Genomic DNA, 22,956 nt, shown 5'->3' with positions numbered 1-22,956 from the left:
ATGGGTTTAAAGATGGAAATGAGACGAAAGCGCCACTCTGCTTTCGTCTCATTTCCATTTTTAAACCCAGATTTTATACACACAGAAAATTACGCAACAAAGAGACATGGGTAAAAACGACGCCAGCACGGGCTGCTGGATAAGCATGCCGTTAAAGTGAAATGCATTTCAGGGCAGACAACAAGGCGATTACAGCTGTCTGAGGATCAATTGATTTGCTCAAAAGAAGAAAAAAATCAGATATAGCAGAGCGTGGTTTCGATCCACGGACCTCTGGGTTATAGGCCCAGCACGCTTCCACTGCGCCACTCTGCTTTCGTCTTATTTCAATCTTTAAACCCAGATTTTATACACGCAGAAAATACGCAACAAAGAGACATGGGTAAAAACGACGCCAGCACGGGCTGCTGGAAAAGCATGCAGTTAAAGTGAAATGCATTTCAGGGCAGACAACAAAGCGATTACAGCTGTCTGAGGATCAATTGATTTGCTCAAAAGAAGAAAAAAATCAGATATAGCAGAGCGTGGTTTCGATCCACGGACCTCTGGGTTATGGGCCCAGCACGCTTCCACTCCGCCACTCTGCATTTTTTTTTCTTTATTGCCTGACTTTGACACAAATACAACGCACTGGAAAACAAAACAACAGGAACAAAGGAATAATATATGTACACAAAGCTAGTTCGCGTTGCCTATCCCCCACTGAGGGGCAGGCATTGTCATTTTAAAATTCCTTGAGCACCGTCAAAGGTTCCAGCTTTGACAGCCACTCAGGAGCACATGGTTGCAATTTAAGCACGTCGAGCCATCGCTGCACACTTTCACGGAAATACATGCGGGCTGGCCGTGCATCTGGATCGCAGTGATAACCAGCCATTCGTGCGCGCCATATACTGTGGAGGCACATTAACATAACCTGGTCTAACGGCATATCATCGTGGTTATCCAATGGCAAATACCTAATGCCATGGGAATCAAGTGGCAACTGTTTTTTAATTGTCCTTTGCAGAACATCCCACAAATATACCCCCTCCCAGCAATGCAAAAACACGTGATCTATTGTCTCTGGCTGTTTGCAGATGAGACATTGGGCCCCCCACGGTAGGAAAATACCCTTTTCCTCCATAAATGATTTTACACTCAAAGTACCGGTATGTAGCATAAAGAAAAAAGTTTTAGCTCCCGTAGCAACTTGCATTTTCTTTACGCGTTTTAATACATTACTTCCTGTGCCTCCATAGTATAAAGCTCGGTACAAGGGCACCGGGAACACCACTTCACAAACATCCTTGTATAATGTTCTCCTGTTAACATTACTTAAATACTCTTTCGAAAAACGTGCGCTTAAGAATTTCACGCTCAAAACAATTTCCCTAAAGAATCCAAAAAGAGATCCCGGCATACATTGCGTATAAACTACGAAATCAGGCTACGCTCGACCAAGTCTTTGTTGACACACTGTGCGCAGGAATGGATCACTGGCATCCCTAAAAAACATAAACCGGTTGACAATCTGTCGCACAAACAAATGACCCAGACCAAGCCCTCCATGCTTCACCTGCCGGAACAAATTTGTCCGACTGTACCTCTCCCAACTCGAGGCCCAAACAAACACCGCAAAAACTCGATGCAATTTTTGCACATTTACACGGGAGCAATGCAACACTTGCATTACATACCATAACTTACTAATTAAAAACAGGTTGCAAACTGCGGCTCTTGCAAATATTGATAATTGAGCGCTTTTCCATTTCTCCGCTTTTTCACTGGTTTCTCTGACCTGCTCTAGCCAGTAAGGCTCGCTTTCCTTGTAAAATTCCAAGGGCACACCCAAGTACTTTGCAGGCGTTGTAACCCACGACACATTAGCGAAAGTGTCGGGGGTCAGCTGCCAGTCTCCGTGCCAAAATCCCAGGCACTTACCCCAGTTAACTTTACTCCCTGTGACTTTGCTAAAATGTTTTACCACCTCCACTGTCCTCTTTATACTCTCCTTATTCACACAAAAAACCGCAACGTCGTCTGCGTAAGCCAGCAATTTGACTTCTGACTCCTGCAGTCGAAAACCATCAATGTCATTGTTTTGTAGGATGCTTAAACACAATGTTTCAATATAAATGCCGAACAAAAGAGGGCTGAGGGGGCAACCTTGGCGCACCGAACGTCGTACGTTGATGGGGGCCCCCAGTGACTTATTGACAAGTAATCTCGTAGTGCAGTTACGGTACGCCAAGGCCACTCCCTCTCGAATAACAGAGCCGACATTAACATGGTCTAATATACTGAACAGAATAGCATGCGCCACACAATCAAAAGCTTTCTCCAAGTCCAACTGCAGTAAAGCAACACACGCATGAGTTGCATCGCAGCATTCGAGCACACTTTTCGCTTTGTGAATGTTCTGAAAGATGGATCGCCCTTTGATACCGCACGTTTGGTGAGGGCCCACTAGTTCGCATATAACCGTTTGTAGTCTGCCAGCAAGCACCTTCATATAAATCTTGTAATCAACGTTTGTCAGAGCAATGGGCCTGTAAGACGACAACTGCCTAAGCTTATCTGGTTGGTCAGTTTTCGGAATAAGTACTGTGTGCGACGATCCGAAAGACGCAGGCAGTGCCTTCAGCTCATACGCTTCATTAAATAAGGCACACAACAAAGGAGATAGCTGTTGCTTGAACGCTTTATAAAAAGCCGCACTCAGGCCATCAGGCCCGGGTGATTTCCCAGGGTTTAAATTTTCTATTGCCTGCTGCACTTCTTTTTCGCTTATTGGCCGCTCCAGTCTTTCTTTTTGTTCGTCATCAATTTTTGGCATCGCGTCAAGAAAGGATTCTTTAAAACGGTCCAAATTAACCTCTCGGGACGAAAATAGCTCTTCATAATACTCCCGGAAAGCTTCCGCGATTCCTTCGTTATCGGTTTCTGTGCGTCCTGCCCAATCTACCTCTGCCACGTGATTTCGCCTTGCATTTGCTTTTTCTATTCCCAACGATCTTTTTGTCGGCGTCTCATCCATGGCCAATTTTTCCGCTCTCGCACGCACCAGTGCTCCGCGATAACGGTCTTCGTCATTCAGTTGAAGTCTTTGTTTTATTTTTCTAACGCCGTCCATGTATAACCCTGGCGTGTTACACTCCAGGGCTAACAATTTATCTAGCAAAGATCTTAAATGCATTTCATTTTGTTTTTCTTGAAACCGTATGCAGCTGGCCTTTTCTATAGCTTTGATTTTAATTTGTTGCTTACACAGTTCCCATTCTTGACCCAGTTCGTGGGTGTCCTCCTGACAAATATTACCAATTTCTTCTTCTACTAGTCTGGTGAATTGCTCGTCATTCAGCAGTTTATTATTTAACTTCCACAATTCCCAATTAAAACCGCTACCTCCCTTTCTTGGTCCAATTGTACACTGAACCATGCAGTGATCTGAGTACGTTACCGCCAAAACATAATAATCCTGGCATTTTGGAGCCAGTTCTGCGGCCACATAAATTCTGTCAAGGCGGGCGTATACTGAACCCGTCGCTCGCTCGTGAGACACTCTGCAACGTCTTCCAGTGCAAACTCGTCAATCAAGCGCGAAAGCACCTCTGTGCTACGATCCCTAAATGTACGAAGGCTAGTTTTGTCACCGGAGCTCAGTACACAATTGAAATCCCCCAGAAAGACAAGTTGCTTATCCGTGTTTAAATACCCTTCAACAAAATCAAACAAAGCAGCCCTCTCATCAACTACCGTAGGTGCATATATACAAACAGCACGCCACTCAGCCGAGCAAAAACTAAAATCGAGGACCACACCCCGACCCGACGGAAAAGAAGCATGCGACTGCACTACAAGACCCGGCAACTTCTTCACAAACAGGACGCATCCAGCAGAAGTACCGACTGCATGGCTGACAACTGCGTAAAACCGCGACGTGAAACGCTGCACCATGCTCTCGGTCTCTTGTTCACCCTCGACTTTTGTCTCTTGAACTCCAAGTATATCGATGTCATTTTCATTTAAAAGGCGCAGGACCTGGCTCTGCTTCCTTTTTGCTGCTAGACCTCTCACGTTAAGGGTCGCAACCTTTAGTGACAGTACATAAGCCATTTTCTTAGAGTGAAAAGAGGCCAAGAGCTTGGTGCTTACCCTTCACGTCTAGCATGGCGCTAGACGCTTTCGTTGACGCCAGAGCCATGAGGTTGGACTGGCAGACCTTGTGACGGGGGCGGCTTTTCGGCAGCTCTCCTGTCCGTCGAGACATTCGGTCTTGGTTTGAAGGTCGCCCTCCTCCCTATTGGCGTTTTTATCGGCGGCTCGTCGTTGCTAGCTTCCTCTGCCTCATTCGTCTCACTGGCGCTCCCGTCGTGGGCACGCTTCGCAGGGCCCTGGACGTTGGTCGCTCGGCCGCTGCTCTCTTCGAGGGTCCCCCGTCTGCCCGCAGACTCCGGAAGTTCAATTTTTGAGCTCTCGGCATCGCTCACCGTTTCTTTCTCCGACGGTCCGTTGCTTGGCAGTGCCACTTCCCTGTCTGGTCCACCGAGCATCTCGTCGCCACCCCCCGGGGGCACTAACATGCCTGTCGTTGCTGCCATCCTCTCATCCTCTCCGACCCCTTTTGCGGCCTCCTCCGTCTCTGCGACGTCCATTCGCTGTTCCGTCATGTCCGCCCTCGCTGTTGGTGCAGTAGCCACTGCATACGTTCGTACGCAGTCTTCCTCCGAGTGGCCAAACCGCTTACACGTCGCACACCGCGGAATCTTACATTCCCGGCGCACATGACCGGTCCCGCGGCAGCGCAGGCACTGCATGGGCCGCCCAGGCACCACAACAAGGGCCAACTCCCCTGCTACTCTTATCTGGTGAGGCAGATCTGCTATCTTCATCCCAGGCTTCAACTTCAGAAGCACGGTTCTTGTTGTTGAGCCCTTTTCGTGCACTCCCTGGACTCGCCACCGCTCACGGGTCACTTCCGTCACCTCACCGAACGCCGCAAAAGCTGTTCGGATATCCTCATCCGCCACGCCGTGCAACATCCAGTGGAGCCGTAGCTTCACCTGTTGGTCCTCGGGGTCAATGACGATACACCGTCGACCTTTCACTTGAAGCTCCTTGAATGCTAGCAGCCGCTTGGTTGCTTCCGTGCTGTTCAAAGTCACCGCCCAGACATGGTTTATTTGGTAAGCCCCCAAGGCCACCACGTCTGGGAGCGTATCAATCTTGGCCAGGGCGTCCCGGAAATCTTCAACCCTGAAGGGTCGCACTCGTACGTCACCGTGCAAAAAAACTGTGTTGAAAACAACACGTCCGGTGGGCAGATGCGGCAAAATAATCTGATATTCCTTGTCGTCGTTTTCCTCAAGCGTGTTACCGCGGCCAGCCTGGGCCGCAATCGCCGCTCCGCCGGAGCTCATCATTCTGCGTCCGTACACGCCGGTGGCCGGAAGTAGAATCACTGCGCCACTCTGCTCTCGTCTTATTTCAATCTTAAAACCCAGATTTTATACACACAGAAAATACGCAACAAAGAAACATGGGTAAAAACGACGCCAGCACGGGCTGCTGGAAAAGCATGCAGTTAAAGTGAACTGCATTTCAGGGCAGACAACAAAGCGATTACAGCTGTCTGAGGATCAATTGATTTGCTCAAAAGAAGAAAAAAATCAGATATAGCAGAGCGTGGTTTCGATCCACGGACCTCTGGGTTATGGGCCCAGCACGCTTCCACTGCGCCACTCTGCTTTCGTCTTATTTCAATCTTTAAACCCAGATTTTATACACACAGAAAATACGCAACAAAGAGACATGGGTAAAAACGACGCCAGCACGGGCTGCTGGAAAAGCATGCAGTTAAAGTGAAATGCATTTCAGGGCAGACAACAAAGCGATTACAGCTGTCTGAGGATCAATTGATTTGCTCAAAAGAAGAAAAAAATCAGATATAGCAGAGCGTGGTTTCGATCCACGGACCTCTGGGATATGGGCCCAGCACGCTTCCACTGCGCCACTCTGCTTTCGTCTTATTTCAATCTTTAAACCCAGATTTTATACACACAGAAAATACGCAACAAAGAGACATGGGTGGAAAAGCATGCAGTTAAAGTGAACTGCATTTCAGGGCAGACAACAAAGCGATTACAGCTGTCTGAGGATCAATTGATTTGCTCAAAAGAAGAAAAAAATCAGATATAGCAGAGCGTGGTTTCGATCCACGGACCTCTGGGTTATGGGCCCAGCACGCTTCCACTGCGCCACTCTGCTTTCGTCTTATTTCAAACTTTAAACCCAGATTTTATACACACAGAAAATACGCAACAAAGAGACATGGGTAAAAACGACGCCAGCACGGGCTGCTGGAAAAGCATGCAGTTAAAGTGAAATGCATTTCAGGGCAGACAACAAAGCGATTACAGCTGTCTGAGGATCAATTGATTAGCTCAAAAGAAGAAAAAAATCAGATATAGCAGAGCGTGGTTTCGATCCACGGACCTCTGGGTTATGGGCCCAGCACGCTTCCACTGCGCCACTCTGCTTTCGTCTTATTTCAATCTTTAAACCCAGATTTTATACACACAGAAAATACGCAACAAAGAGACATGGGTAAAAACGTGCGCCAGCACGGGCTGCTGGAAAAGCATGCAGTTAAAGTGAACTGCATTTCAGGGCAGACAACAAAGCGATTACAGCTGTCTGAGGATCAATTGATTTGCTCAAAAGAAGAAAAAAATCAGATATAGCAGAGCGTGGTTTCGATCCACGGACCTCTGGGTTATGGGCCCAGCACGCTTCCACTGCGCCACTCTGCTTTTTTTTTTTTTTTTGTTGTTTTCTTTATTGCCTGGCTTTGACACAAATACACCGCACTGAAACTCAAAACAACAGGAAAAAAAAGAATAATATATGTACACAAAGGTAGCTAGCGTTGCCTAACATCCACTCAGGGGCAGGCATTGTCATGTTAAAATTCCTTGAGCACCGTCAAAGGTTCCAGCATTGACAGCCACTCAGGAGCACATGGTTGCACTTTAAGCACGTGGAGCCATCGCTGCACACTTTCACGGAAATACATGCGGGCTGGCCGTGCATCTGGATCGCAGTGATAACCAGCCATTCGTGCGCGCCATATACTGTGGAGGCGCATTAACATAACCTGGTCTAACGGTATATCATCGTGGTTATCCAATGGCAAATACCTAATGCCATGGGAATCAAGTGGCAAATGTTTTTTTATTGTCCTTTGCAGAACATCCCACAAATATACCCCCTCCCAGCAATGCAAAAACACGTGATCTATTGTCTCTGGCTGTTTGCAGATGAGACATTGGGCCCCCCACGGTAGGAACATACCCTTCTCCTCCATATATGATTTTACACTCAAAGTACCGGTATGTAGCATAAAGAAAAACGTTTTAGCTCCCGGAGCAACTTGCATTTTCTTTACGCGTTTTAATACATTACTTCCTGTGCCTCCATAGTATAAAGCTCGGTACAAGGGCACCGGGAACACCACTTCACAAACATCCTTGTATAATGTTCTCCTGTTAACATTACTTAAATACTCTTTCGAAAAACGTGCGCTTAAGAATTTCACGCTCAAAACAATTTCCCTAAAGAATCCAAACAGAGAACCAGGCATACATTGAGTATAAACTACGAAATCAGGCAACGCTCGACCAAGTCTTTGTTGACACACTGTGCGCAGGAATGGATCGCTGGCATCCCTAAAAAACATAAACCGGTTGACAATCTGTCGCACAAACAAATGACCCAGACCAAGCCCCCCATGCTTCACCTGCCGGAACAAATTTGTCCGACTGCACCTCTCCCAACTCGAGGCCCAAACAAACACCGCAAAAACTCGATGCAATTTTGCACATTTACACGGGAGCAATGCAACGCTTGCATAACATACCATAACTTACTAATTAAAAACAGGTTGCAAACTGCGGCTCTTGCAAATATTGATAATTGAGCACTTTTCCATTTCTCCGCTTTTTCACTGGTTTCTTTGACCTGCTCTAGCCAGTATGGCTCGCTTTCCTTGTAAAATTTCAAGGGCACACCCAAGTACTTTGCAGGCGTTGTAACCCACGACACATTAGCGAAAGTGTCGGGGGTCAGCTGCCATTCTCCGTGCCAAAATCCCAGGCACTTACCCCAGTTAACTTTACTCCCTGTGACTTTGCTAAAATGTTTTACCACATCCACTGTCCTCTTTATACTCTCCTTATTTACACAAAAAACCGCAACGTCGTCTGCGTAAGCCAGCAATTTGACTTCTGACTCCTGCAGTCGAAAACCATCAATGTCATTGTTTTGTAGGATGCTTAAACACAACGCTTCAATATAAATGCCGAACAAAAGAGGGCTGAGGGGGCAACCTTGGCGCACCAAACGTCGTACGTTGATGGGGGCCCCCAGTGACTTATTGACAATTAATCTCGTAGTGCAGTTACGGTACGCCAAAGCCACTCCCTCTCGAATAACAGAGCCTACATTAACATAGTCTAATATACTGAACAGAATAGTATGTGCCACACAATCAAAAGCTTTCTCCAAGTCCAACTGCAGTAACGCAACACATGCATGAGTTGCATCGCAGCATTCGAGCACACTTCGCGCTTTGTGAATGTTCTGAAAGATAGATCGCCCTTTGATACCGCACGTTTGGTGAGGGCCCACTAGTTCGCATATAACCGTTTGTAGTCTGCCAGCAAGCACCTTCATATAAATCTTGTAATCAATGTTTGTCAGAGCAATGGGCCTGTAAGACGACAACTGCCTAAGCTTATCTGGTTGGTCAGTTTTCAGAATAAGTACTGTGTGCGACGATCCGAAACACGCAGGCAGTGCCTTCAGTTCATACGCTTCATTAAATAAGGCACACAACAAAGGAGATAGCTGTTCCTTGAACTCTTTATAAAAAGCCGCACTCAGGCCATCAGGCCCGGGTGATTTCCCTGGGTTTAAATTTTCTATTGCCTGCTGCACTTCTTGTTCGCTTATTGGCCGCTCCAGTCTTTCTTTTTGTTCCTCGTCAATTTTTGGCATCGCGTCAAGAAAGGATTCTTTAAAACGGTCCAAATAAACCTCTCGGGACGAAAATAGATCTTCATAATACTCCCGGAAAGCTTTCGCGATTCCTTCGTTATCGGTTTCTGTGCGTCCTGCCCAATCTACCTCTGCCACGTGATTTCGCCTTGCATTTGCTTTTTCTATTCCCAACGACCTTTTTGTCGGCGTCTCATCCATGGCCAATTTTTCCGCTTTGCACGCACTAACGCTCCTTGGTATCTGTCTTCTTCTATCAAGTTAATCTGTTCTTTTATTTTTCGAATATCCTCTATCCATCTGCCGGGTGCCTTACATTCCTGTTCGTGTAGTTTTGCAAGCAAAGCCTTAAGCTGGGTTTCTGTAATTTTCTTCTCGTACACCAGGCAACTTGATCTGTCAATGGCTTTAATTTTAATCTGTTCCTTGCACAACTCCCACTGTTTCCAGATTTCGAGCAAAGTCCCTGGCCTCACTTTAATCAATTCATTCAATACCACGCGTCTAAAGGCATCATCATTAAGCAATTTATTGTTAAATTTCCATAACTCCCAGCTAAATGCATTGCTTCGTTTTTTGGTGCCGAATAAGCATTCCACCAAACAGTGATCCGTGAATGTCATAGGCACAACTCGGTATTCATTGCATGAATGAATCAAATCCAGCGACGCGTAAATTCTGTCCAGACGCGCGTGGCTAGAACCTTGGAAGTGCGTGTACTGAACGGCACGCGGTCCTTCCAAGCAATCAGCCACATCCTCCATATTCCATTCGCTTGTTAACTGGCATAACATTTCAGTGCTCTTGTCTCTGAATCCGCGTGTGCTGGTTTTGTCTCGAGCATTCAGTACACAGTTAAAATCGCCCAGCAATACTACCTGCCTTTCCGTACTTAACTGCTGCATAACATTCTCGAAAAACACTGTTCTTTCCTCCACATAGTTAGGAGCGTACACACAAATAATGCGCCACTCAACACCGCTGTATACACAATCAGCCACTACACACCGTCCAGAAGAGCATGAGGAGTAGCCCTTTACAACCAGACCAGGCAGCTTTTTGACAAACAATACACACCCGGCCGATGTCCCAACTGAGTGGCTAACAATGGCGTAAAATCTAGCCGTGAAACGTCGCACCATGCTCCCGGTCTCTTCCTCCCCGTCAACCTTAGTTTCTTGCACGGCAAGCACGTCAATATCGTGGTCAATTAAGAGCCGATGCATCTGGCTCTGCTTCTTTTTGCCTGCCAATCCCCTGACATTTAACGTGGCTACTTTTAAGGTGGTTTCGGGCGCCATTTTCATCACAGGTGAAGAGACCGAAAGCATGGTGCTTACCTTTCCCGTCTAGCGCGTTGCTAGACGCCGTCGTTGGATCCATCCCCGTCCGGTGCGAGCGGCTGACCTGGCAGCGGGGGCACTTTATCCGCTACCCGTCTCTCTGATGAAATGTTTGGCCGCGGACGTAGCGTGGACCGCCGGGATTGCCCCGTTTTTGCTGGTGGCTCGTCGACGCTGGGGGCTGACGCCTGGTTACCTTCGGGTTCGGACTGTGTGTGGGATCGCTTGGCTGGGGCTGGGACGCCTGGCTTACGAACACCGCTGGTGTCCGAGTGCTCCTCCCCATTATCCTGTTCCATGCCGTTTGAAGGCTCAAGTGACGTGCCTTCCTCATTGCTAGGGAGCTCAGATGCAGAGTCCGCTCTCCCCACATCCCTCGCAGCATTGCCGCTTTCTGCCGAGTCCACCGACGAATCCGTCTCCCGTGTCTGCGTTCGCACCTCTCCGGCACCCTTCGCCGCCTCCTCCGCCTCGACCACGTGAATGGTGAGCTCCGCCGACCGTTCCGCAGTTCCATGTCCCGCTGCCGAAGCGTACGAAAGCACACAGGCAGCCTCGTCATGACCGTAGCGTCTACACTTTGGACAACGCGGCACCTTACATTCTCGTCGAACGTGACCGGTACCACGGCAGCGCAGGCACTGCATCGCTCGCCCAGGCACCACGACAAGGGCCAGCTCTCCGGCCACTCGCAGCTGGTGAGGTAAGTCATCGACCTTAATGCCGGGTTTCAATTTCAGGAGCACAGTCCTCGTGGTGGACCCCTTCTCCCTGACGCCTTGAACTCTCCACCTCTCCCGGGTCACCTCGGTCACCTTCCCAAAAGCCGCAAAAGCCGTCCGGATGTCGTCGTCTGCCACACCGTACAACATCCAGTGAAGTCGCAGCTTCACCTGTTGGTCCTCGGGATCGATAATGAGGCAACGGCGTCCCTTAACTTCGAGCTCCTTGAAAGCCGCCAATTTCTTCGTTGCTTCTGTGCTGCTTAACGTGACAGCCCAAACATGGTTGATCTGATACGCCCCCAACGCCAAAACGTCGGGGAGCGCACCAGCGTTGGCAAGGGCGTCGCGGAAATCCTCGACCCTGTATGGCCTGACTCGCACATCGCCGTGCAAAAAAAGCGTGTTAAAAACAACGCGTCCGGTGGGCAAAGTTGGCAGAATAATCTGATATTCGCTATCATCCATGTCCTCAAGCCTGTTTCCGCGGCTGGAAATGGCCGCTATCGCCGCTCCGCTGGAGCACATGATTCTGCGACCGTTCACTGCGGTGTCTGGAAGTAGAATGCCACTGCGCCACTCTGCTTTCGTCTTATTTCAATCTTTAAACCCAGATTTTATACACACAGAAAATGCGCAACAAAGAGACATGGGTAAAAACGACGCCAGCACGGGCTGCTGGAAAAGCATGCAGTTAAAGTGAAATGCATTTCAGGGCAGACAACAAAGCGATTACAGCTGTCTGAGGATCAATTGATTTGCTCAAAAGAAGAAAAAAATAAGATATAGCAGAGCGTGGTTTCGATCCACGGACTTCTGGGTTATGGGCCCAGCACGCTTCCACTGCGCCACTCTGCTTTCGTCTTATTTCAATCTTTAAACCCAGATTTTATACACACAGAAAATACGCAACAAAGAGACATGGGTAAAAACGACGCCAGCACGGGCTGCTGGAAAAGCATGCAGTTAAAGTGAAATGCATTTCAGGGCAGACAACAAAGCGATTACAGCTGTCTGAGGATCAATTGATTTGCTCAAAAGAAGAAAAAAATAAGATATAGCAGAGCGTGGTTTCGATCCACGGACCTCTGGGTTATGGGCCCAGCACGCTTCCACTCCGCCACTCTGCATTTTTTTTTTTCTTTATTGCCTGACTTTGACACAAATACAACGCACTGGAAAACAAAACAACAGGAACAAAGGAATAATATATGTACACAAAGCTAGTTCGCGTTGCCTATGCCCCACTGAGGGGCAGGCATTGTCATTATAAAATTCCTTGAGCACCGTCAAAGGTTCCAGCTTTGACAGCCACTCAGGAGCACATGGTTGCAATTTAAGCACGTCGAGCCATCGCTGCACACTTTCACGGAAATACATGCGGGCTGGCCGTGCATCTGGATCGCAGTGATAACCAGCCATTCGTGCGCGCCATATACTGTGGAGGCACATTAACATAACCTGGTCTAACGGCATATCATCGTGGTTATCCAATGGCAAATACCTAATGCCATGGGAATCAAGTGGCAACTGTTTTTTAATTGTCCTTTGCAGAACATCCCACAAATATACCCCCTCCCAGCAATGCAAAAACACGTGATCTATTATTGTCTCTGGCTGTTTGCAGATGAGACATTGGGCCCCCCACGGTAGGAAAATACCCTTTTCCTCCATAAATGATTTTACACTCAAAGTACCGGTATGTAGCATAAAGAAAAAAGTTTTAGCTCCCGTAGCAACTTGCATTTTCTTTACGCGTTTTAATACATTACTTCCTGTGCCTCCATCGTATAAAGCTCGGTACAAGGGCACCGGGAACACCACTTCACAAACATCCTTGTATAATGTTCTCCTGTTAACATTACTTAAATACTCTTTCGAAAAACGTGCGCTTAAGAATTTCACGCTCAAAACAATTTCCCTAAAGAATCCAAAAAGAGATCCCGGCATACATTGCGTATAAACTACGAAATCAGGCAACGCTCGACCAAGTCTTTGTTGACACACTGTGCGCAGGAATGGATCACTGGCATCCCTAAAAAACATAAACCGGTTGACAATCTGTCGCACAAACAAATGACCCAGACCAAGCCCTCCATGCTTCACCTGCCGGAACAAATTTGTCCGACTGCACCTCTCCCAACTCGAGGCCCAAACAAACACCGCAAAAACTCGATGCAATTTTTGCACATTTACACGGGAGCAATGCAACACTTGCATTACATACCATAACTTACTAATTAAAAACAGGTTGCAAACTGCGGCTCTTGCAAATATTGATAATTGAGCGCTTTTCCATTTATCCGCTTTTTCACGGGTTTCTCTGACCTGCTCTAGCCAGTAAGGCTCGCTTTCCTTGTAAAATTCCAAGGGCACACCCAAGTACTTTGCAGGCGTTGTAACCCACGACACATTAGCGAAAGTGTTGGGGGTCAGCTGCCAGTCTCCGTGCCAAAATCCCAGGCACTTACCCCAGTTAACTTTACTCCCTGTGACTTTGCTAAAATGTTTTACCACCTCCACTGTCCTCTTTATACTCTCCTTATTCACACAAAAAACCGCAACGTCGTCTGCGTAAGCCAGCAATTTGACTTCAGACTCCTGCAGTCGAAAACCATCAATGTCATTGTTTTGTAGGATGCTTAAACACAATGTTTCAATATAAATGCCGAACAAAAGAGGGCTGAGGGGGCAACCTTGGCGCACCGAACGTCGTACGTTGATGGGGGCCCCCAGTGACTTATTGACAATTAATCTCGTAGTGCAGTTACGGTACGCCAAGGCCACTCCCTCTCGAATAACAGAGCCGACATTAACATGGTCTAATATACTGAACAGAATAGCATGTGCCACACAATCAAAAGCTTTCTCCAAGTCCAACTGCAGTAAAGCAACACACGCATGAGTTGCATCGCAGCATTCGAGCACACTTCTCGCTTTGTGAATGTTCTGAAAGATGGATCGCCCTTTGATACCGCACGTTTGGTGAGGGCCCACTAGTTCGCATATAACCGCTTGTAGTTTGCCAGCAAGCACCTTCATATAAATCTTGTAATCAACGTTTGTCAGAGCAATGGGCCTGTAAGACGACAACTGCCTAAGCTTATCTGGTTGGTCAGTTTTCGGAATAAGTACTGTGTGCGACGATCCGAAAGACGCAGGCAGTGCCTTCAGCTCATACGCTTCATTAAATAAGGCACACAACAAAGGAGATAGCTGTTGCTTGAACGCTTTATAAAAAGCCGCACTCAGGCCATCAGGCCCGGGTGATTTCCCAGGGTTTAAATTTTCTATTGCCTGCTGCACTTCTTTTTCACTTATTGGCCGCTCCAGTCTTTCTTTTTGTTCGTCATCAATTTTTGGCATCGCGTCAAGAAAGGATTCTTTAAAACGGTCCAAATTAACCTCTCGGGACGAAAATAGCTCTTCATAATACTCCCGGAAAGCTTCCGCGATTCCTTCGTTATCGGTTTCTGTGCGTCCTGCCCAATCTACCTCTGCCACGTGATTTCGCCTTGCATTTGCTTTTTCTATTCCCAACGATCTTTTTGTCGGCGTCTCATCCATGGCCAATTTTTTCGCTCTCGCACGCACCAGTGCTCCGCGATAACGGTCTTCGTCATTCAGTTGAAGTCTTTGTTTTATTTTTCTAACGTCGTCCATGTATAACCCTGGCGTGTTACACTCCAGGGCTAACAATTTATCTAGCAAAGATCTTAAATGCATTTCATTTTGTTTTTCTTGAAACCGTATGCAGCTGGCCTTCTCTATAGCTTTGATTTTAATTTGTTGCTTACACAGTTCCCATTCTTGACCCAGTTCGTGGGTGTCCTCCTGACAAATATTACCAATTTCTTCTTCTACTAGTCTGGTGAATTGCTCGTCATTCAGCAGTTTATTATTTAACTTCCACAATTCCCAATTAAAACCGCTACCTCCCTTTCTTGGTCCAATTGTACACTGAACCATGCAGTGATCTGAGTACGTTACCGCCAAAACATAATAATCCTGGCATTTTGGAGCCAGTTCTGCGGCCACATAAATTCTGTCAAGGCGGGCGTGGCTAGCACCCTGAAAATGCGTATACTGAACCCGTCGCTCGCTCGTGAGACACTCTGCAACGTCTTCCAGTGCAAACTCGTCAATCAAGCGCGAAAGCACCTCTGTGCTACGATCCCTAAATGTACGAAGGCTAGTTTTGTCACCGGAGCTCAGTACACAATTGAAATCCCCCAGAAAGACAAGTTGCTTATCCGTGTTTAAATACCCTTCAACAAAATCAAACAAAGCAGCCCTCTCATCAACTACCGTAGGTGCATATATACAAACAGCACGCCACTCAGCCGAGCAAAAACTAAAATCGAGGACCACACCCCGACCCGACGGAAAAGAAGCATGCGACTGCACTACAAGACCCGGCAACTTCTTCACAAACAGGACGCATCCAGCAGAAGTACCGACTGCATGGCTGACAACTGCGTAAAACCGCGACGTGAAACGTTGCACCATGCTCTCGGTCTCTTGTTCACCGTCGACTTTTGTCTCTTGAACTCCAGGTATATCGATGTCATTTTCATTTAAAAGGCGCAGGACCTGGCTCTGCTTCCTTTTTGCTGCTAGACCTCTCACGTTAAGGGTCGCAACCTTTAGTGACAGTACATAAGCCATTTTCTTAGAGTGAAAAGAGGCCAAGAGCTTGGTGCTTACCCTTCACGTCTAGCATGGCGCTAGACGCTTTCGTTGACGCCAGAGCCATGAGGTTGGACTGGCAGACCTTGTGACGGGGGCGGCTTTTCGGCAGCTCTCCTGTCCGTCGAGACATTCGGTCTTGGTTTGAAGGTCGCCCTCCTCCCTATTGGCGTTTTTATCGGCGGCTCGTCGTTGCTAGCTGCCTCTGCCTCATTCGTCTCACTGGCGCTCCCGTCGTGGGCACGCTTCGCAGGGCCCTGGACGTTGGTCGCTCGGCCGCTGCTCCCTTCGAGGGTCCCCCGTCTGCCCGCAGACTCCGGAAGTTCAATTTTTGAGCTCTCGGCATCGCTCACCGTTTCTTTCTCCGACGGTCCGTTGCTTGGCAGTGCCACTTCCCTGTCTGGTCCACCGAGCATCTCGTCGCCACCCCCCAGGGGCACTAACATGCCTGTCGTTGCTGCCATCCTCTCATCCTCTCCGACCCCTTTTGCGGCCTCCTCCGTCTCTGCGACGTCCATTCGGTGTTCCGTCATGTCCGCCCTCGCTGTTGGTGCAGTAGCCACTGCATACGTTCGTACGCAGTCTTCCTCCGAGTGGCCAAACCGCTTACACGTCGCACACCGCGGAATCTTACATTCCCGGCGCACATGACCGGTCCCGCGGCAGCGCAGGCACTGCATGGGCCGCCCAGGCACCACAACAAGGGCCAACTCCCCTGCTACTCTTATCTGGTGAGGCAGATCTTCTATCTTCATCCCAGGCTTCAACTTCAGAAGCACGGTTCTCGTTGTTGAGCCCTTTTCGTGCACTCCCTGGACTCGCCACCACTCACGGGTCACTTCCGTCACCTCACCGAACGCCGCAAAAGCTGTTCGGATATCCTCATCCGCCACGCCGTGCAACATCCAGTGGAGCCGCAGCTTCACCTGTTGGTCCTCGGGGTCAATGACGATACACCGTCGATCTTTCACTTGAAGCTCCTTGAATGCTAGCAGCCGCTTGGTTGCTTCCGTGCTGTTCAAAGTCACCGCCCAGACATGGTTTATTTGGTAAGCCCCCAAGGCCACCACGTCTGGGAGCGTATCAATCTTGGCCAGGGCGTCCCGGAAATCTTCAACCCTGAAGGGTCGCACTCGTACGTCACCGTGCAAAAAAACTGTGTTGAAAACAACACGTCCGGTGGGCAGATGCGGCAAAATAATCTGATATCCCTTGTCGTCGTTTTCCTCAAGCCTGTTACCGCGGCCAGCCTGGGCCGCAATCGCCGCTCCGCCGGAGCTCATCATTCTGCGTCCGTACACGCCGGTGGCCGGAAGTAGAATCGACTCCGCCACTCTGCTTTCGTCTTATTTCAATCTTTAAACCCAGATTTTATACACACAGAAAATACGCAACAAAGAGACATGGGTAAAAACGACACCAGCACGGGCTGCTGGAAAAGCATGCAGTTAAAGTGAAATCCATTTCAGGGCAGACAACAAAGCGATTACAGCTGTCTGAGGATCAATTGATTAGCTCAAAAGAAGAAAAAAATCAGATATAGCAGAGCGTGGTTTCGATCCACGGACCTCTGGGTTATGGGCCCAGCACGCTTCCACTGCGGCACTCTGCTTTCGTCTTATTTCAATCTTTAAACCCAGATTTTATACACACAGAAAATACGCAACAAAGAGATATGGGTAAAAAGCGACGCCAGCACGGGCTGCTGGAAAAGCATGCAGTTAAAGTGAAATGCATTTCAGGGCAGACAACAAAGCGATTACAGCTGTCTGAGGATCAATAGATTTGCTCAAAAGAAGAAAAAAATCAGATATAGCAGAGCGTGGTTTCGATCCACGGACCTCTGGGTTATGGGCCCAGCACGCTTCCACTGCGCCACTCTGCTTTCGTCTTACTTCAATCTTTAAACCCAGATTTTATACACACAGAAAATACGCAACAAAGAGACATGGGTAAAAACGACGCCAGCACGGGCTGCTGGAAAAGCATGCAGTTAAAGTGAAATGCATTTCAGGGCAGACAACAAAGCCATTACAGCTGTCTGAGGATCAATTGATTTGCTCAAAAGAAGAAAAAAATCAGATATAGCAGAGCGTGGTTTCGATCCACTGACCTCTGGGTTATGGGCCCAGCACGCTTCCACTGCGCCACTCTGCTTTTTTTTTTTTCTTTATTGCCGTGAAACAGAAAACAAAAATACACATGATAAAACACGTCAACTACACTTGAGCTAACGCGTACGCGGCTAAAATCTTTTCAGGTTCACCAACTCATCAAATAGGCATTGCCAATGTGGTGGATCCTGCTGCATCCTGAAAGTTTCGCGTATATACACCGCACTTTCAATGAAGTTTTCACGCGCAGATCGTGTATTTATATCTGCGTGACGCACCTGCATTCGTGTTTTCCACAAACTATGGAGACCAAGAAGCATAATTAAATCATAAGGTGCATCATCGTTCTGCACTGGTAGGAATCTGATTCCGTACGGAGTTAGGGGAAGTTCCTTTTTAATTGTCCTTTGGAGGGCGTCCCACAGAAAAACAGCATCCCAACACTGTAAGAAGACGTGTTCAATTGTCTCCGGTTTTTTGCACAACAGGCAATTTGTTGTCCATGGGACGAAGATACCTTTTTCATTCAGCCAGGTTTTAACAGGGAGCGTATTAGAGTGAAATTTGAAAAAGAACGTTTTAGCAGATGGCCTCACGGGCATCTTCTTTACTCTTTTCAAAACATCCTGCCCTGGGCCTCCACAGTGTAATTCCCTGTAAAAAGGCACCGGCAGCATCACGTCAATGAGATCTTTATACAGTTTTTTTCTGGGAACATTGAAAAGGTAATCAAAAGAAAACCGCACTTCCAGCAACTTGCACGAAAAAACAACTTCGCGCAGGTAGCCAGTCACAGTACCAGGCATGCTTTCACATGACACAATCCATTCAGGGAGCAGCCTCTGCAATCGCACTTGCATCACAGTTCTTAGAAAGGTATCTTTTTGATCACGCAGGAATATAAATCGCGAAACCACCTGTCGCAAGAACAAATGGGCAAGGCCAAGCCCGCCCCTTTTAACAGAAATAAACAAGTTCGTCCGGGCGGTTTTTTCCCATGTGGATGCCCAAATAAAAACAGCAAAAACGCGATGCATTTTCTGAATTGAGGTTCGTGAGACACACAACACATTCATGAGGTACCACAGCCTTGAAATAAGAAAAACATTGCAAATGGAAGCGCGCGAAAACATTGAGAGTTGCCTTCCTTGCCACGCATCCGCTTTTTCTTTCGCTCTGGATGTTTCTTCCATCCAGTGCATGTTGGCATCTCGATAACAATCTAAAGGCACGCCTAGATATCGCGTTGGGAGAGCAGACCATCGCAGCTTACAGAAGAAATCAGGTGTCACGTCCCAATGACCGTGCCAAAACCCAGAGCTTTTCTCCCAATTGATCTTACATCCGGTTTGATCACAAAATGTTTGGACGACACCCGTAACTTCACAGATGCTCTTTCTAGTTGCACAAAACACTGCTATGTCATCAGCATATGCCAGCATTTTCACGTGTGCTGATTGCAGCTTGAATCCTAAAATGCGATCGCTATCAATGATAGCCAAGCAAAGTGGCTCTAAATACAGTGCAAAAAGCAGGGGTGGGAGTGGGCAGCCCTGTCTTACCGATGAACGTACTGCGATGCTGTCAGTCAGTTCACCATTCACTATAATACGGGTCGTGCAGTTCGCGTAAGCCATTTTAACACCCTCCACTATGACTTTTCCAAGGTTAGAATGCTCCAAAATGGAAAAAAGAATTTCGTGAGAAACACGGTCAAAGGCTTTCGCCAAATCTAACTGCATCATGGCTATCTGACCACAGAGTGCATCAACACATTCTAGTACGGTTCTTGCGACATGTATATTCGTGGCAATGGATCGACCCTTGATGCCGCACGTTTGATGAGACCCAACCAGTTTTTTTTATTACGCTTTGCAGTCTTTTTGCTAAAACCTTCATATACACCTTGTAGTCAACATTGGTGAGGCTAATCGGTCGATATGACCCCACCAACAGTCGTTTTTCCGGATCATCTGTCTTGGGTATTAGCACAATGTGCGATGTAGCGAAAGACAATGGAACAGTATTACGTTCATAAGCTTCAGTGATTACATCGAGCATAAACTGAGCCGCATACTGCTGAAAAGTTTTAAAGAAGGCAGCGCTTAGACCATCCGGCCCAGGGGCCTTCCCAGGTGTCAGGTCATCTATTGCAGATTCTATCTCCTGCAACGTTATCTGTGTTTCTAGGCGCGCTTTACTTTCGTCATCCAGTGCAGGCATCAGTCTTAGAAAATCTGTTTTAAAGCCGCCTACAGTCTCAAGCTTAGCGCTAAGCAGTTCTTCGAAGTGCTCTGCTACGGCACGCTGAATATCTTTAGCATCTTCAGTGATATATCCGGCATACCTTATACTCCATATTTCTTTCTGGCAGGCGTATCTTTTCTCGTCTGCTAGGGCTCGTTTTGTCGGCACTTCTCCAGCCCAAAGTTTTTCAGCCCTTGCACGTATGACAGCCGCTGTGTATCTTTCGCTGTCGATTGTTTCCAGCTCACTTTTAAGCTCTCGTATTTCACTGGCGAAATGCCCTGGCACAGTACTTTCCATGCTCAAAAAAAGAGCTAGTTGTTCATTCAGTTCTTTTTCTTTTTCTTTCTCTTTGTACCGCAGCTTACTACTCTTTTCTATTGCTTTAAATTTGACCCACTCTTTGAAGCTGTCCCATTCCGCTGCAAAACTTACTGGTCGCATAGCAAGACGATTTTCAAACTCTGTCTTAACTTCAGTAAGGAACTCTTCATCGGCAAGAAGTTTGGCATTCAGTTTCCATAGGTACCAGTTAAAGCGCGATTTCTTTCCTTTGCGACCAAACACTGCACTCACGAGACAATGATCGCTGAAAGACACAGGTTTGACCTCATATGCAGTACATAGGGAAACAATATCTACCGAGGCATACACCCTGTCCAGTCTAGCTTGGCTATCTCGCTGAATGTGCGTTAACTCTGGCTGGTTTCCAGTGGAGAACACACTGCCAACATCCTCAAGGCCATACTCATGCACAAGTGCATTCAACAGCTCGGAGCTTCTGACTGTTCGAGGTTTACACTTGGCCGCTCGGTCCACAGCAGCGCACACACAGTTGTAGTCACCAAGTACAAGCAAGATTTTGTCGACCTTCAACCACAACTCAATAGACTGAAAAAACAATTCACGCTCACGCCCTGAATTGGGAGCATACACACACACAACACGCCAGCATAAATTAGAGTAGGTAAAATCGGTAACCAAAAGCCGACCACTTGGACAGGCAAAAACGGACTCTACGCTTACTCCCAGCGTGTTACGTATAAATAAAAGGCATCCACCCGATACACCAACAGAATGGCATACACACACATAGAAGTTTGTTCGAAAAGAAGCCACCATACGGTCAGTGCTTTCTTGGCTCTCAATCTTTGACTCTTGCACAGCTGCTATATCTATATCATTATCCACAAGGAGGCGACTGAGCTGGCATTGTCGCCTTCTCGCTCCCAGTCCTCTAACATTCAAAGTAGCTACGTGTAACGGCGGATTAAGCTTGAGAGTCATGTACTAGAGAGAGGCCAGTACCGGCATGGTGCCTACCTTCATGGTTGCGTGGCCTCCGCTTCTGACAAAGAGCGGCGTATGCATGCATGTAATGTCCTGCCAGCAGAATGTCGGAATGCATTCAAACGAAGTCCAAGCCCATTGTTTCATTTTTGCTAACACACGCACCACTTGGTTGTAGAAGATTCGTGACGCTGGTCGGTAGGCAGCCGACCCACAAATCGTTCAGGTCACCACAAAAACTACGGAGGCGGTTTCCCCGCCTGCCGCGTGTCTGCCGAGAAGTTCGGCTTCGGTCTTAACGTGGCTCTTCGGATGCCAGAAGTTTTCGGCGGCGGCTCACCACAAACACCGCCTGGCAGCTGAGTCTCCTCGACGCTTTCCTCATGCGGACGTTTCGCGGCAATTAAGGCTGCTGTCTCCGGCCCAACCTCCATGGCATCAGTACAGGAAGGCTCAGTACTGAGATGATCCTCAGCGTCAGAAAATTTGGTTAAGTCTTCTGACCCTTCCTTTGACTCGCTTTCATGGTCCTGGGATGGAGCGTTCAAGACATGCCGAGGTTCATTCTTTTCATTTGAGACCGTCACCTTATCCTTTGTTAAAACCGTCATGGAAGGCGCGTCCTGTTTCGTTGACTGACCTCTAATGTCAGCAGCCTCCTCCGCATCCGCCTCGTCCATAATTAACTCGGACGAGTCTTCGGTGGTCCCAGGTCCGGCAATGCTAGCGTAGGTTCGTGCACACTGGTTGTCTTCATGCCCGAACCGTCGGCAGGTTCCGCAGCGAGGAACCCGGCACTCTTTGCGGATGTGACCCGTACTCCGGCAGCGTAGGCACAACGGGGGTCTGCCTGGCACACTGACGAGCGCGAGCTCACCGCTAACATTCAGCTGATGCGGCAGGTCGTCGAGCTTCATGCCAACTTTCAGCTTCAGCGTGACGAGTCTAGTTGTAGAGCCCTTTTCCAGCATACCTTTAACACGCCAGCGCTCCCGGGAAACGTCTGACACCTTTCCGTACGGCGCAAATGCAGCACGAACATCTTCATCTGGCACGTTGTGAAGTAGCCAGTGAAGTTTGAGTCGCACGTCCTGGTTCGCCGGGTCAATCACCAAGCAGCGACCGTTTTTCACAGACAGCTCACCTACACTGACAATCTTGTATACGGCTTCAGTATCCTTGAGAGTGACGGCCCAGACGTGGCTCATCCGATACGCCCCCATAGCGATAACATCGGGGATTAGCGAGTGTTGTGCTAAAGCATCCCGGAAATCTTCCACCCGGTACGGGCGGGCCCTGATATCGGCGTGCAAAAAAACGGTATTCAAAACAAACCGACCTGTTGGAAGTGCAGGCCAAACGACCTGGTAAGTGTTGTCCTTTTCAGCAGTCCTGTTACCGCGGCCTGACATGGCCGCTGAAGCCGCTCCTGAGGAGCCCTGCATCCTGCGTCCGTTCACTGGCGTGGCCGGAAGCAGAATCCCCACGCCACTCTGCTTTCGTCTTATTTCA

The 22,956-nt window shown here is 48.1% G+C and overlaps 1 protein-coding gene and 7 non-coding genes across 8 annotated transcripts; all 8 read right to left on the bottom strand.

The window, feature by feature from the left end:
- Nucleotides 1-243: 243 nt before the first annotated feature.
- TRNAI-UAU (transfer RNA isoleucine (anticodon UAU)) lies at nucleotides 244-315 on the bottom strand. Its single transcript has one exon. It is a non-coding gene; the product is annotated as a tRNA-Ile (tRNA).
- A 5,343-nt stretch (nucleotides 316-5,658) lies between these two features.
- On the bottom strand, nucleotides 5,659-5,730 carry TRNAM-CAU (transfer RNA methionine (anticodon CAU)). The gene has a single exon. It is a non-coding gene; the product is annotated as a tRNA-Met (tRNA).
- A 200-nt stretch (nucleotides 5,731-5,930) lies between these two features.
- Nucleotides 5,931-6,002, bottom strand: TRNAM-CAU (transfer RNA methionine (anticodon CAU)). The gene has a single exon. It is a non-coding gene; the product is annotated as a tRNA-Met (tRNA).
- A 175-nt stretch (nucleotides 6,003-6,177) lies between these two features.
- Nucleotides 6,178-6,249, bottom strand: TRNAM-CAU (transfer RNA methionine (anticodon CAU)). Its single transcript has one exon. It is a non-coding gene; the product is annotated as a tRNA-Met (tRNA).
- A 200-nt stretch (nucleotides 6,250-6,449) lies between these two features.
- TRNAM-CAU (transfer RNA methionine (anticodon CAU)) lies at nucleotides 6,450-6,521 on the bottom strand. Its single transcript has one exon. It is a non-coding gene; the product is annotated as a tRNA-Met (tRNA).
- Nucleotides 6,522-6,722: 201 nt separating this feature from the next.
- TRNAM-CAU (transfer RNA methionine (anticodon CAU)) lies at nucleotides 6,723-6,794 on the bottom strand. The gene has a single exon. It is a non-coding gene; the product is annotated as a tRNA-Met (tRNA).
- Nucleotides 6,795-17,606: 10,812 nt separating this feature from the next.
- Nucleotides 17,607-17,678, bottom strand: TRNAM-CAU (transfer RNA methionine (anticodon CAU)). Its single transcript has one exon. It is a non-coding gene; the product is annotated as a tRNA-Met (tRNA).
- A 3,492-nt stretch (nucleotides 17,679-21,170) lies between these two features.
- LOC146209897 (uncharacterized) lies at nucleotides 21,171-22,925 on the bottom strand. The gene has a single exon (XM_084587466.1). It carries the CDS (start codon nucleotides 22,887-22,889, stop codon nucleotides 21,684-21,686), a length of 1,206 nt encoding a protein of 401 aa, XP_084443592.1. The 5' UTR covers nucleotides 22,890-22,925; the 3' UTR covers nucleotides 21,171-21,683.
- Nucleotides 22,926-22,956: the final 31 nt, after the last annotated feature.

Source organism: Amblyomma maculatum, chromosome 1 (genome assembly GCF_055883805.1).
Source record: "Amblyomma maculatum isolate TAMU_Amacu chromosome 1, ASM5588380v1, whole genome shotgun sequence".
Classification (NCBI taxonomy): domain Eukaryota; kingdom Metazoa; phylum Arthropoda; class Arachnida; order Ixodida; family Ixodidae; genus Amblyomma; species Amblyomma maculatum.
Note: the sequence above shows the minus strand (reverse complement) of the source record. Positions and strands in the feature narration are given on the sequence as shown.